The sequence below is a fragment of the Chroicocephalus ridibundus genome, chromosome 7, assembly GCF_963924245.1.
Source record: "Chroicocephalus ridibundus chromosome 7, bChrRid1.1, whole genome shotgun sequence".
Taxonomy (NCBI): domain Eukaryota; kingdom Metazoa; phylum Chordata; class Aves; order Charadriiformes; family Laridae; genus Chroicocephalus; species Chroicocephalus ridibundus.
Genome location: NC_086290.1, coordinates 38,398,997 through 38,414,855, shown reverse-complemented (window position 1 = coordinate 38,414,855; position 15,859 = coordinate 38,398,997). Strand labels below are relative to the sequence as shown.

The following is a 15,859-nucleotide window of genomic DNA, read 5'->3' as shown; positions in this document are numbered from 1 at the left end:
CCCTCCCTGGCCGCCGAAAGGCGGCTGTCCCCGTGCCAAAGGAGGGGGATTCGGCTGGGGTGGGCGCTGCGTGGCCGCCACTCCCCTTCCCTCACCCACCTCCCCCGCCCCCGGCAGGCTCTTCCGAGCCCCTCCCGGGCCCGCCCCCTCCCATGACATCAGCCGGAGCGCCCGGCCGTCGCCCCGCCGCGCGCTGCCTGCCGGGAGATAATTGGGCCCTCGCGCGCCGCCCAGCCTCCAGCGCGCGGCCTTCCCAGCCTGCCCCGCGGCCGCCGGCCTTGCCAAGCGGCACCCGTTGTGCCTCGCCGGCGGCGGCGGCGCCGTCCCGTCCCCGCGGCCCTGAGAGCCCCCGAGCGAGAGCCGAGGCCGCTCCGCCCTCCCCGCCATGCCCCCCAAGAAGCAGCAGCAGCCGGCGGGGGGCAGCAAGAAGGCGGACCAGAAGAAGAAGGAGAAGATCATCGAGGTGAGGCGGGCAGGTCCCAGCAGGGTCCGGGGGCGCTACTCTCCCGCCGCGGCCCTCTCCCTGCCCCTGCTGGGGCCTGCCGCTTCCCTTCGGAGGCGGGCATCTCTCTCCCTGCGCCTCCCTCTGCCGCCTCCCCGGCTGCGGGGGCACGGACGCCTCTGCCGGCGGCCGCTGGCCTCCCCGAAAGCCGGCAGTGAGGCCCGCAGGCCGCCTCTTCCGCCGAAGCGGCCACGGGAATGATCATAAAGCCGAAAACTTTTTTAAAAAAGCGTAGGGGTATGCGCACGCACACCTTGTCCGTGCTGTAACCCAGTCCAGAAGCACGTTCCGGGTTCCCTTCGCGGCCCCAGCGCTGCCCAGATCTGTCAGATCATCGACCATCGCCCTTTAAGTTGTGTTGATGGCCACTGTGCTTCTTGGGCCGGGGTTTGGGTTTTCAGCCTGGATATTTTATGCCCAGAGCTGTGTCTGTACTGCAGCTGATCTGACAGGAGTGCTCTTCCCTTTTTTTTTTTTCTTTTTTTTTTCCCCCTCTTCTCTCACCCTTTTCTGTCTCTGTGTTTGATGTCTTCCTATATTTTCTGAGTCCGGCTCATAGAAGTTGAAGGCAAAATAATTTTAAGATTACTCAGTAATATATTGTATTCTATTTAAACTTCTGATACTCAATTCCATGGGAAAACCGGATTTAAAAAAACCCAACCTGCTAAAGATGTGTATGTTAGTTATCAGCATAGTCATGCAAATCTTCCACTATACCGAAAAAAAAGGTGACGTTGAGGGTACAAGGAGAGAGCAGTTATAGAAAATTAAATGTTTGCCTGCATCTATTGGCAAGAAAGTTAGTAGCTGCTCATCTGTTTTAAGCAGAATATCCATGTAATGCAAGTGTTCTTTTAAGTTTAGCACTGCTGAATACTGTTTCTATGTTCTTTGGAAGTGTTAGGTTAGACTGGTTGTTCTCTTTCTCTGCTAGCTTCAGAGTTTCTGGTGTTCTTGCTAAATCCACCTACATACAAAAAATCTGCTTTCTATTACAAAAAAACCCACGAAGCTGAAAGGGGAAAAACTTGCATAGATTATTAACGATAACTTATTACAAAATCCAAATACGCAAAGACTATATATTCCATGTGGCGTTTGCCACAGAAATCAAGTGTGTGAATGATCTGTTTTCTTTCCCAACTAGTTATTTTGACAAATTACAGACTTTTCAGATTAGCATAAAGTAACAGAGGACTAGCTGCTGTTGATAGGGGATACATTGTAAATGAAAACAGGGTGACTCTGAAAATTTGGAACTGTTTATTCTCTAATTCTTTTATAATATATTTTTGGTTTGTTAGAGTTCCAAAAGTATGTTTGAACTGAAGTATTATCACTAGATAAACATCTGTTACTTGTTCCTGGAAGGAAAGAAGATGGTATCAAATCAAAGGCATGGATAGGTTTTTAATGTAGGTATTTCAGTTACAAAAAATAACTTATGCTTCATGTACTTGTGTGAAAGGGAATTATCTTTTTTTAAATGGAATTTTTAATAGGTTTGGTATAGAAACACACAGCTAACAATAAAGCTTCAGGTATAGAGGAAGAATTGGTTCAGGCATTAAACGGAAACTACTTTCAGTGGAATTTAGGAGATAAAAAAACCTGTCTGGAATTGACATGGGGAAAGGCTTCAAATTAGTTATAAAATGAAAAACTTAAAATACTTGGAAATAAAAAGTAATATGTTATATGCAACACTATTCATCTGCATAGCATAAATATATAACATTTCTAGATGAATACTTGAACAGAAAAGTAATAAGTGAGTACAAGTAGACGGGGGGAAAAAAAGCAGTATTTATGGCTATTCAGTCTTCATATTTTCCTTAGATGTTACTTGTGTAGTAATCAAAAACATCGTGTTCTTTTTGTCTTGAGAAGCCTGAAAACACTGTGTGTATATGCTCCCACAATTACTTGGACACAAGTAGGTCTGATGATAAAAGCAATAGCTCACACAAAAGCAGCATTTAGTAGGTTTTTTTGAAAAGCAAATTTTAAAGATGATCTGAGCGGTCTAAATATTGTCAGTCATGTTTCTTGGATTGTTCATGTTGATGGAGAAAATTGTGTTTAACTGAAAACTGGAGAGGAATGGCAAGACTGAGGCTTTTTGGTTGTTTGGTGATGTTTTGGGGTTTTTTTGGTAAGAAACTTGTCCCAGCTGTTGGACAGTTTCAACTAATTTGGCTGTATTTATCTCTTGATTTTAGGACAAAACATTTGGCCTAAAGAATAAAAAAGGTGCGAAACAACAAAAATTTATCAAGGCTGTGACTCACCAAGTTAAATTTGGTCAGCAAAATCCACGTCAGGTAAGCATTTATTCTGTAATGTTTTCCTACCGTATAGTGAAATCATCTTTCACTATACATGTAGATTGTGATGTAGTACTGAAGTAGAAAAAAGTTGAGATGTTACTTGCCTGATGTATTGTGATTAACACAGATTTAACTAGCTAGTCTTCTTGCAAAGCCTGTGTAGCTGAGAATTATATACCAAAACCCCTGGAAAAAAACCCTAAACTCAAGTAATAACGGTGTGTGTTTCTTTACACAGTATTCTAATTAGGTAACATAATTGAGTTTACAGTATACCTGAAACAGTGAACTGTTAAAAATAAGAGCCGTTGTTACTAATACTAAAATTGGAATTGGGGGAAGATTAAAAAAAATGTATAAGCCCATATGTGCTGCTTGTTTTATTTATGGAAGTATTTATTATAATACTTCCACATTATATGTATGGAAGTCTGCATCTATTCGGTGAACTGGCCAAAGAAAATGAAATTTTGAGACATGGTCTACTACTCTGCTCTTTTATATAATGAAGTAAAGTGTGATGTGGCTGAGATAAATGTTTAGATTACACTTAGTCAGAAAGCACAAATTTCATGAAAATACTTTTATAATGGAAGTGAGCCAGGTCTCTTATTCCTACGGTGCTGGGGAACCTAGTTGCTAAGTGTTTATGCAGATTCCTGTTCTATGAATAAGCCTGTAGAATATTACGTTTGCATCAGCTAAATTAATGATGTCATAATTTAGGTTAAATTCCTTGCATAACATAAGGATGAACTAACAAATGTCAAGTACAACTTTAGAGGTAAAGTTGATAGTCAGGTCATTAGAGCTAACAATTACTTGTAGTGGAATGGACTGCTTGATGTCACTTGAGTAACACCAATGTTTCTGAAACAGTTTTTTTGAAATTCCTGTATGAAATCCCTGAATCTGTAGCATTTAATGGAATACCAGTATGTAAATTAGACAACCTAAAATAATTTGTTTCGCAGATGCTCTTAGCAACTGACTGATGGATGTTAAAAAAAAAAATAATTTTTTTTTTTAGACCTGATTATACCTTTCTTACCCTGTAGTAATGGTTTTCAGTTAGGATTGTCCCTGAGAAAGAAAGAACACTTTAAAGCAATTATTGTTGTGTCCTGAGATACAAATGGAAATGCTGTCAAGGTTTTTTTGCTTAATAAGAAAAAAAAGGGAAGCTTCATCTTCATGCTTTTAGAACCCTAGGATGAAATAAAAGTGTTCTTAGAGTACTACTTTTTGTAGTTGACATACGTGGGTCTGCATGCTATACAAAATAGGATTTAGGGACTTTCAGTATGAAAACTGAGTGTTCTGTATGTGCACCAAACGAATCAATTCCATTTTAAAACAATTTGGCATTTTCTTGCCAAGTTCATTGTAAGAATAAAGCTCCTTTTTTAATATTGCACTGTATTTTACCAATGAAGCACCCCACATATTTGTATAATGGTGGGAGTCTCACTAGCTTCCCTTAAGGATAAGAATCAAATCTTCTAATAATGTTTTCCCCATGTTCTCTTTCATCTATCTTGTTCCCTCTTTTCTGGCCTTTTCTGTCTTTTCCAAAAAGGATAAGGCAGAGTCACATGGTTTTTTTAATACACAAACCTTGCTTTTCCTAGTTGGGCTTGTTGAGTCCTTGGCCCCTAGTTACCTATAAAATGAATGTTCTTGTCTTACAAACCACCGGTTATCAATTCATTGATATAAATTCAAACCAAAAAAAGTGTTCTAAAAGCAGTTCCTAACTTCTACAGACATATTTCCTGGAAGAGCTTCTGGTATACGTGAAGAGAAAGAACAACGCAGCACGTAGGGGACTAAAGACAGATAAGCTATTTGCACAGATCCTGAAGTAACTGCATTGAGTACTTGCACTGCTAATGTATCACAAAAGAGCAACTAACTTTTCCTCTCCTTAGTCTCTTCACTTGATTTCCTAGCCTGTAAAGGTGGAACAGAGGTAACTGTTATCTAATGGTACCTACCAGGATCTCTCATCTCTGACAAATTGCATTTGAAATCTCTTCTGTTTGAAAAGTCACTACCACTAGATGGCACTGGCCATTCATGGAAGGGCAGGAATTCTGAGAAATTCAGATATCATAGGTTCTTTTCCTCTTCCACTTAGAATAAACTAATTTATCTGCTATTTTAATGGACACTTCCTGTGAAGTGAGTAACGTAATTCTAATTATCTATTAATAACTTCAAATTTGGGGTCATTATAGGCTGCTCAAACAGAAAGTGAGAAGAAATTAAAAAAAGAAGATAAGAAAAAAGAATTACAAGAATTAAACGAACTCTTCAAGCCTGTGGTTGCTGCACAGAAAATTAGCAAAGGTATGAGTAACTGAATTCTCTTCACTTATGTTCCCTTATTTTACCTGAAGTAGATGAGTAAGCCTTTGAAAATGACAGTTCACTTTTCAATAAAGTAGATATGTCTTTTTCCTTCTCCATCTAGTGTACTAAGTAGTTTTTCGGTAACGATTTGACATATTTTTTTTTTATTTTTTTTTTTTTTAGGAAATCATCTGGGATTACTAGATCATTAAAATATCAAAAGCTACATTGATGTTGACAGGGCAGCTATAGATACCTTGCTGTATTCAGGTTAATTAATTAGGTGCTTCTGAATGAGTGGCATGAGTGTGTGCGTGTGATGGTATTTGTTTAAAGCATCCTTTCTCCCCAGGGAAACGTGAACATCCAGGCATTACAAAGAGTATAATATAACTGTTGTCTTAACAGAAAACTTGAATTCAAATCAGAACAGTAAAAAATTTTCCACTTACTTCTGTCCCACCTCACAGTCAACTGTAGGACTTTGCTTCGGAATTGTGGTCTTACTTGAACTCAGTTATCGAGCAAACTAGTTTTGTGATATAATGTGAGTTTAAGAGTATTTTATACTTCAGCGAAACCCTACAATTTGCTGGCATGTGGGAGGAAAAAAAAATTATACTGTTGGAATGAACTATCAGCTCTTTGCATTATTAATCTTCTGGTACTAATGAATTATGTGCAATAATTTTTGACTGAACAAGTGTGATTTCCAGATATGTCTTAAAGCAAACATGATATTTGTTCGCTGTTTTCTGTTTGTGATCTGCAATGGTGAACTTTCTCCAAATAAAGTAGCTCTTGACTTAAAGTTATTTCAGAAGAACTAATATCGTCCTAATGAAAGCCTTGACTTTCTACTGAGATTGCCAGCAAGGAGAGCTATATTACCTGAAGTTCTTTTAGGGATCCACTTGGTGTTTAAAAACTAGATCTTTAGTTAAGATTTTAAATGGGTGTATTGCTGTACGTACTCTAGTCACTGGTGACTTGCACCAAGCTTAAAATCAGCAAGTGAAAAAATTGAGCTTGAAATCTTACACGAACACTTAAATGCCTTACTTATAATATTCATTCTGATTTCATTGTGTCTCACAAATACATTTCTACTTCTTTCATTTCTATTCTCACCTCCTAATGGTCTAATAATTCCTTTAGTAGGATGACAGTTACTTAAAGAAAGTGGTCTGAATGAGTGCAGATTAGATTATTAACACTTATTCTAGTGTGTTGTTGATCTGTTAAGGAAAGGCTGACATCCAGAATTAGGGCAAAAATAGCTTATTGTATAGGGAAGAAGTTCCATAGAGTGATATCTTGTATGTATTACATGAATGAATAATTCGCTTGGGCACAATGCTGTCCATATTTCTTTTAATAGTCAAGTGCCAGCTTCGATACTTAACGCAAATATCATACTGTACAAAGTAAATATGACACGTTCAGGACATGAAGTATTTACTTGTGATGAACACACACGCGTTAAATAACTTTCACTTTTAAAAACCTGTTTTCATTCTCTACAAATCCTAAAGATTGTATGATCCTAGACATTGTTCTTAGCACTTTTAATATACAGCTTTTGCTTAAAAAATTGTATTAAAATATAAAAACTTTCTTCACTCAGGTGCTGACCCCAAATCTGTAGTTTGTGCTTTCTTCAAGCAAGGACAGTGCACTAAAGGAGACAAGTGCAAGTTTTCTCATGATTTGTCTTTGGAAAGGAAGTGTGAAAAACGAAGTGTCTACATTGATGCAAGAGATGAAGACCTTGAAAAAGGTATAATAATTCTAGAAAATGACTACTAAACTATTCTGAATCTGAATTTTTTAAGATTAAGAGTTGTCTTGTGTTGTGGTTATGATCCTGAAGAGCCTGATCAATGACCACAGCAACCCATACCACTGTGTTCAAACTTACAAGCAGTGAAACTTGCTTTAAAAAGTGTGCTCACAAGTATTCTTTAGGACCTGTTTAGAAAAAGAACTGTGTCCTAATGGTAATGAATGGTGGTTTTTGAATTTTGCTGCGTAACATATTATGTCATACAAGTAGCAAGTTATAGAGTATTTGGTCTTTCTTATAGTTGCTAGTTTCTTCTAAGTTCTGTAAAACCAAAGTGCAAAAGGAGGAAGTGTAATGAGCAACCATAGCTGCCTTCCAGAACTGTTATTAGTGTTTGCCCAAATGTGCGCAGTTCTAGAATTCAGGATACTTTGGAATTTTTTCTGTGACTTGATATCCTTTCCCCAAATCATTTGTTGGCAAAGTATTCTGGATTTCACTCTTACTTAGCAGGGGTTAGAGATTCCATAGTCAAAATAATTTATTTCGTTTTTCCACAATTCATCATGTCTGGGTCTTTATTTGAATTTTAGCCTGTGTCGTCCTAAATGAATATGATAGGATCCCGTAGATTGACTACTACTGTTACCATTGCTGATCTTGCTTCTTTTGATGGCACCTTCTTTTAACTTTAACACAGAAAATTTGGGATTATCTCTTTCGAGCATCAGGTTACATTATCTGTATTTCTTGACACCAGCCTCCAACCTTCTCTTTTATTCAGTTATCTTCCTGCAGTTCCCTTGTCCACGCTCAGTAGCGTACAGATGGAATGACACGTTTTTTAGTCTTTAACTGAAACACACTTCATGCATGTCCAAATATACATTTCTAAGGCTTTTGAGGAAATTGTCTTGTAAGCAGCATAGAAAAGTTTGAAAATTTTATAATAAAAGCCTGAATTTATTTTCCATACTATAAACTAACTAAAATATAAGAACCGCATGTTAAAACTTATTAGGGAGAAAAGCAATATGACAGCATTGTTTAGTATTTGAAATTTTTTGTGAAACCATCTGTCTTTTTCTAGATACAATGGATAACTGGGATGAGAAGAAGCTGGAAGAAGTGGTGAACAAGAAGCATGGTGAGGCGGAAAAGAAAAAACCCAAAACTCAAATAGTATGTCCTTTTTTTATTTATAACAATACTTTGAGTATACAGTTGGGCTCATAGTATTTCTAGTAATGTATTAAAAAAAAAAAAAAACACCCTGAAGCTCTTTCAGTCATAAAGTATTTTCTCATGTAAAATACAAATGGATAGTAGGTGAAGTGCTTTCAAAATAGAAATGCTAAAGTAATCAGCAGTATATCTTATGCATCCCATTTGCTTAGAAGATTCAAGTATTGTGATGAGTTAGTTCTGTCATCTCATTGCAGTGACTGCTACATACATGCTGGCTTATTTATGCACTGGATGGCATATAAGCTTAAACATTCTCCTGTAAACTGAAATCTACTAATTGAGAGTCACTTGTAGTTCCTGACCTCTAGCTTCAAGAATACTCCTTAGTTTGTGCACTAAATGGTATAATATCTTAATCTCTCTTTCATTCTACAGAACTATTTCACTTTGTTTTCAATACCAAATTATGAAATATTCTTTTGATACTTCTTAAATTTGCAAAAATTAAACTCTGATATGACTAAGTCTGAACTATGAATTGCTTGTTAAAAGTTCTGGAATGGCATCTCTACCTCAAGATCGTGAGCTGGAAGGTTTAACATCTGAGGCAGATTCTATTTATTTTGATTAGAGCTATACTGATGTTGGTGAGCAGGAAGAGAAAGACCGTTGGCATGCTTTTACGTGCCAGCTGGGTTTACAGTAGTACACAGTTGCCAGTCTTCTAAATCTTCCTGTCTTTTTAAGTTGGGATTATATTAGGGGAAAAAGCTTTTGACTACATGAATTTTAGATAATTAGTTGCACTTCTTTTGTCTACTTTTTTAGTAGCGATGCATTTCACATGTTCCTTCAGTTTTGAGCACAACTGGCTTTAAATTACTGTACTTCCAACATGTAGTAACTTTATATGTAGCGTAAACTGCTGGGGATGAAAAGAGGATGTGGTGCTAACAACCATTGTTTTATACAGGTCTGCAAATATTTCCTTGATGCTATTGAAAACAACAAATATGGATGGTTTTGGGTCTGTCCAGGCGGAGGAGACAACTGCATGTATCGTCACGCTCTCCCTCCAGGTTTTGTATTAAAAAAAGACAAAAAGAAGGAGGAAAAGCAAGATGAAATTTCTTTAGAAGATCTAATAGAAAAAGAGGTAAACTTGTCAGACAGGTACCTTTTGGTGGTATTTGGTTTTGTACTCTGAAGAGACGGTTGTAAATATCTTCCTAATTAATAATTAAAAAATATAAAGTGGTTTTTATAGCTGTATGAGCTAGGGTATAGTATTGGATTCATGTTTTTGTTTAGAAATTATTACCTAGTGAATAGATTAAATTATAGCTGTGTACTTAGTGCAGGTGTTGCTAATCCTTTTCTAGGAGGCTTCTATTTCTTACTGTTGTTTTTCCTTGGTCTGCCACAACTGCTTCTATGGGCCTTCCTCATCGCCAGCTCGCTGCCTGCCTCCTTAGTTCTCGCGTCCCAGTTATCCACTGTATCTCATCTCCTCTCTGTAATGAGCAAGCAACATCAAGAGAACAGGGCCTTCTGAAGGCATCACACTGCTGCTCTGCTTATTTCTGTCACCATTGCATGGCAGCGTCAGTTTCAGGAGAACCTGAGCTATTGTTGTTTCTTTGCTCCTCCACTTTTCATCTTAACTTTTATGTCGCCTCATCTTACTAACTGGAAAATTCTGTGTTGAGTCAAACTTTAAGTTGATGGTGCATGTTTGATAGCGGTGAGAGTGAAGAATGAATTAGAAAGAAATGTTTTCAATTAGTTTCTGGAAAAGAGTAACTCTCTAATTTGTTATAGCCTTTGGAAACAGTTTCTATCATTAATCAGTCTCTTCACTTGACAGCGTGCTGCCTTAGGACCAAATGTTACCAAAATTACTCTAGAGTGTTTTATTGCATGGAAGAGAAGAAAAAGACAAGAAAAAATTGATAAGGCTGAGCAAGATATGGAGAGGAGGAAAGCAGATTTTAAAGCTGGCAAAGCATTGGTGGTATGTTCTACACTCCAATTCTTAATGTAAGAAGAGAGAGTACATAAGTTTTTGTAATAAGGTAGCTAGCCTGGAATTGCTTTTTTTCTTTACAGCAGTATAAATTCTATCAAGCGATAAATTAAGATTCTTTTTCTTTTATGTGAATAGATTAGTGGACGTGAAGTATTTGAGTTTCGACCAGAGTTGGTTGATGCAGATGATGAAGAAGCAGATGACACCCATTATATTCAAGGAACGGGAGAAGATGATGAGGTAAAGAGGAGTATTAACTTGAATAGTATTTCAAGTTACATTCAAGTTTGAAAACTTCTAATTTGAGAGTTCTTGTAGTGCAATTAATAAGCTTGGTTCTTAATTTAACATAGCTACAGAGTATATCTTGTGAAAATTCTGGTGTCACAAGAAAGATTAAAAAAAAATTTGTAGGAATCCTGCAGAAATGAGAACTTCTGTAAAAATTCATGCAGAGAATCTTGGTTTTTCAGGTGGAAGACCCTGTGTGCATAAATGATGTAGATTTGAACCTGTATGTCCCAAAAGCTGTAGATGAGACTGGTATTACTGTGGCTAGTCCAGAGCGATTCAGCACTTACAGTTCAATAGAAAAAGATGGTAAGTTCATTATTTAGGCATCATTAATATGTCATTGAATTGTTAAGAGCTTCCCAAAAGGTAGATAGAATTGAATTACTGATCTGCTGAAAATAAGTATTTGTTTAAAAAGGGTGGGGGGAGCGAAATTAATATCAATGATACATGGAGTTACTAAAGAAACAGCTTCTAGTAAATGCTATGCAGTTCTTAATTTCTTAAATTCAAGATGAAGTAAAAGATAGCGTTTATGGCCACTTCAAGTAAATCCTTAAGATGTTTGTTTTAGTGGTTTCCCTTTTTTTCAGATTTAGTAAATGACTGAATAATGTCAACAAAAATCCAAGCTTTTCTTCATATTTTCTAGCTGTCTTAAGTTAGCTTCTAATTTCTTAGGGCAAAGTCTTGAAGTCTTGATCTTGGTGCACTTATGAAATGCATGAAATACTATTTAAGACCCAGAGTCTTTTAAGTGCAGGCATTCAGTAGGAGTAGCTAACTAAATTTGACCCAGTTATGAAAATAGGAGTTTGAGGAGTTGGGAGTTTGAGTTACTTTTTTTAATCTGTTTTAATAACTGATGATCCAAACCTGCATATTAATTAGGTACATGCAATTTAACCAATGTAAGTCTACATAAATTTCAAATAAAGTAAATTCTTCATAGTTTCAAAACTTTAAAGTCTGTTTAGTAGTATTGTGAATTAGTGCCTTGTGACACTGAAATGTGTTAAGAATTATTTTTATTTTCAGATAATAAATTAAGTGAAGCTTCTGGTGGTGATATAAACATCAGTGAGCCAAATGATATAGAGGAAGATAATGATGGAGATGGGGAGTTGGAAAATGGAGTAATTGATGCCGTTCCAGTTGATGAAAATCTTTTTACTGGAGAGGACTTGGATGAACTAGAAGAAGAACTGAACACTCTTGATCTAGAAGAATGAATTAAAAAGCTCAAGCGAGGAATTAAATCTATGTGACAAAGTGAAAACTGACTATGCTTTTTCTCCTTTTTGAATAGAATTCTTAAACAGGATGTTTATGGTTACCCAGCTGATTCTGATGGGCACATCATAGGAATATTTTCCTTCAATCTCATCTACTCCAATCTCGACTATGCTCACAGTAAAATATTCAAAGTAGTTCAGAATTACCTGACAGATGAATCTGCAGAAAATGAGGTTATAACTTTCAACTAAAAGTAGGAAGTGTAACTGCTTTGCCAGTATGCAAGTAAAGTGGGCAATTTGATACCAGGTACAGTAAAAAAAGTGAAAGTATACATTCTTCACCTGAACTGCGTTTTTATTAGTGATTGTGTTGATTTAGAAACTGCCTGAAGTGTTTTTAGGCAGTATACTCTAATGGAGCTGATGCAGATTATGCTTCTTTAAGTGGTGATTAGCTTTATTTGATCAGCTGGATACTGAAGATACAGATTGTGAACTGATACGTCATACAATACAATATGGTGCCCTCTGTTTAAAATGTTTTAAAGTTTCCCACCTCCTTTTGCCAACAAAACTGTAAATAAAAACTATCAACTTTAAAATACCTGTGTTGATTTTTCTCTGTTAAGTTAGGATATCACACCAAACTGTTAATAACTTCATTTTCTAATGTAGTGATAAGCATTTTTCTCTCCAGTCCTGATATAGAAGTGATGGTGTTGGCTTCAGTTAAATTAGGGCTAACTGCAATTACAACTTTTTTTCTACACTTCATGCAGTATAAAATCCAGCAGATGACTCTCTTCCCCTACTGTTCTTATCTCCTACCCATCCATTAACTGATTTAATACATGCTATACATCACTCATTGCTATTTGAGTCTCATTCTTTCCCCACTGGGTTTTTTGTATTGGTGATGACTTCAGGCTCCGCAGAGCAGGAATGTTATGGTCTAGAAAATGGCTGTCATATCTTTCGTGTTCTATAAATAATGAAGTTACGCGGTAGTAAGTTGCCTCAAAGGGGAGCAGTGTTGTATCCTGCAGGGGGCACTTAACTGTCAGGCTTAAATAAAAGGCAAGGTGTCCTTTTAAACTTCATTGAATCCCTGCCATTAAGATGGCTTGGTGCTTTTTCAAGGGAGCTGTAGGTTATGCCTCCTGGCCGTGCTCCTAATAGTATCTGCAACAGTATTGCTGTACTAATGATGCTGTTTATATTGATTTTTTTTTTCTAAAGCTTTTAAATTACTACTTAAAGACCACTAAGATTCATGGCATTGTTAGCAAGCTTTCTCGAACTGCTTTTGGCTGGTAATATTAGCTTTAATAGTTCTGACACTGCTAAATTGACTCTTGAATACTATTTCTAAAATAGCTGATTTAGACACTTTTTGTCCTTTTTGGGATCTTTGGAATTTCTTTTCTCCTACAGGAACAAGAAGCAGTGTTTGGGAGACAGAGGCCTACTGAAATTGACTTCTAAAATGTAAGTGTTTAAGGAATAAAGCTGCAATATCAGATATACATATTTATTTATGGAGATTTTTCTCCTATGGCCATAAATAAACAGTGTTGACAGATTATTGTATTATACTGGCCAGCAATAGGATACCTGGATATCGGGACGCTTAAGAATGTGGTTCATATTTGAATGTATGATGCATAATTTTTCAAAGTTGTATATTTTAAATTGGAATAAAAGTAATTTAATCATTATCAAGGATTAAAATGGCTTTCTATATTTTGTGTCTTAGATGCTGGTATATTATATATAATGCTGATTTCTATAATACTGATCTGATTCACTGATCTAAATAGGCTAAATCTTTGCCACAGTTGTGTCAATGTTGTTAATTATTTGCATTTTACGGTGAAGGAATGATAGAGTAACTCATACTATTCAGGTAATAAAACACAGATGGGCAGAATGTGTGTGTGCTCTTTTGGGTCTAAAGGGCTCAGTTGTGGTGCATAACTCCTTTGTGCACGCGTCACTTGAACATTAGGGCAGTTGCCTTGCATGGTATTTGAATATGTTGAATATCTGTGCGTTGAAGAAAAACTTATTTTTCATAGGCAGTAGTCACTGACACATTACTTCACGTGGTCAGGAAACAATAGTTTGCTATCCCTTTTTGGTTTTCACTCTTCCCTTTCAACTTACTCTGGCACTTCTGACTGGACTTGTTCTAGCGTCTTGTTTTGCTTGGTATGTCTAGATTTCTAACCATGAAAGCAAGGTGACTGCTTGTAAAGAAGTCTTTGTTAGTATAGCATTCAGGCATGCTTCTAAGGATTAGTAGCACTATGCGTCGTCTTCTTCCTTCTGCTTGAATATAGGCTTGAATATAACCTGATAAAAGTTCTCAATCCTGTGAGTTAAGCCTAAATTTGCAGCTGACAGGGAGTTTCAGTCAAATGCTCAATTAAAAATGAATGCAAAGACCTTACTTGGGGTAGATTAATTTTGGGAAACTTGCATCAATGAGAACAACTCAGTGGTAAGTCACATTCAGGTGGACTCTATTCTATCACAGTGCTTATTTCCAAGATATTCAAAATTAATCTGATGTAAAGTGAATGCGTCACGGAAAAATGAGATACAATCTGAATCCTAAAATAGTAGTATCTTCACTTCGGTGACTGTCCAGTTTGTATGGGTCAAAAATACAGTATTTCACTGTTACAGGAGTAGGAAGGCTCTGTCTGAGACACTTACTGGGTCGAGGTCAGGCTGTAAAGGATCATAAGCCTGGCGAGAAGCACCTCTGCAATAAAACTTATTCCCATCCCTTGCAGCCTGCACCACTGTTTGCATCATCTTGTTTATCTCATAACTCCAATGAATACTATGTGGGAAGTGTAGTGTAGCTATGGCATTAATATTTCTTGAGGGAATATGCTAATGTAGCAGCTTTATTACTGGACACCAGTGCAGACAAACCCATTATTTAAAAAAATGCTGTAGAAAACCCATGCCTTTCCTTCCTGGTGCTTGCTGTTGTGGAAGTAGCATATTTGTTGGCTTTAAACTTTGATGTATGTTAAAACCCCATTTCTGTCACACAGAAAAACTGCTTGAACTGCTTAAACTGGCTAGCTTTAAATTCTGGAATTTTCTTTTTTTTTTGAGACCTGTGTGATTGAATCTCATGCTCGCCACTGCCTTGTTACTCAGAGCTCCTCACTTGTATTATAATAAGCACTGTTGATAAAGGCCTGGAAAAAATTTGGAGAAAAAAATTAAACGTAAAGAGTGACCTCAAATATTACACTATCTGTTAGTTGTTTGTAATGGAAATGTTGCTGTTTATTAATGGACAGTGCTCCCCAACTGCTTTTTATTAAGGGGAGATTTTACTGTTGGAAAAACTTTGGATGGAGCAGTGGTGCTTTTCTTGGTAATTCAGTATTGTCATGATGGTGCTTATTTAACAAACAGATTGTACAAAAAGAACCTATGCATACAAATGAGTATATTTATGGTATTTTCTTTCACAGTTCTTTCACAGTCAGATGTGTGAAATAACAGGTGTCCAAAAGTTTGTCTCAGACATTCTGAATGCTGACTCCTACTTATTTTGCAATGTTTATGCCTCTTCTTAAAAATTACCTGAATATAATAAGGAATGCAGGCTTAAACATTTTGTAAGCTTATAGATCTTGCAAATAACATACTTGGAATTTTCATAAACAGTGTTGTTCTTGTTCCATGTGTTGCTTTTCAGTAACTTACTGAAACTGTAGAGTGATTAAGTGACTAGACTACAAGCCTTACAAAGTTAGATCTTTTTTTCCCCTCAGTGAAACTATTACAGCCCTAAATTGAGAGAACGAGATGGCTCTAATATGCAAGTATCTCTCATATCTATTCACCTGACTACCCGCTGAATAACATCAGTAACAACAGGAAAAGAATTGGGAAAATGAGATCTGGGAATGGCAAAAAAGAAAAAAGTAACAGCAGCTGCACTGCATTGGACCGAGATACCATTTATCACACTCCAAAAACCAGATGTGTGGGGAAGCAAGGTAAGAAAAGGACGAGGTCATGTACTTCTCAGGAGTGCTTGTCATACATAGCTTCCAATGATTTTTAATCTGGAAGACTTCCTCTACTACATGTAGCCTG

General features: G+C 37.1%; 1 protein-coding gene across 1 annotated transcript; it reads left to right on the top strand.

Moving 5' to 3' along the window:
- The first annotated feature begins 215 nt into the window (after positions 1-215).
- ZC3H15 (zinc finger CCCH-type containing 15) lies at positions 216-14,996 on the top strand. Its single transcript, XM_063341816.1, has 10 exons — positions 216-463; positions 2,728-2,829; positions 5,076-5,187; positions 6,818-6,970; positions 8,067-8,158; positions 9,138-9,320; positions 10,032-10,178; positions 10,329-10,433; positions 10,667-10,793; positions 11,526-14,996. The coding sequence occupies exons 1-10, from the start codon at positions 386-388 to the stop codon at positions 11,717-11,719; spliced, it is 1,293 nt and encodes a 430-aa protein (XP_063197886.1). The 5' UTR covers positions 216-385; the 3' UTR covers positions 11,720-14,996.
- The last annotated feature ends 863 nt before the right edge of the window (positions 14,997-15,859 follow it).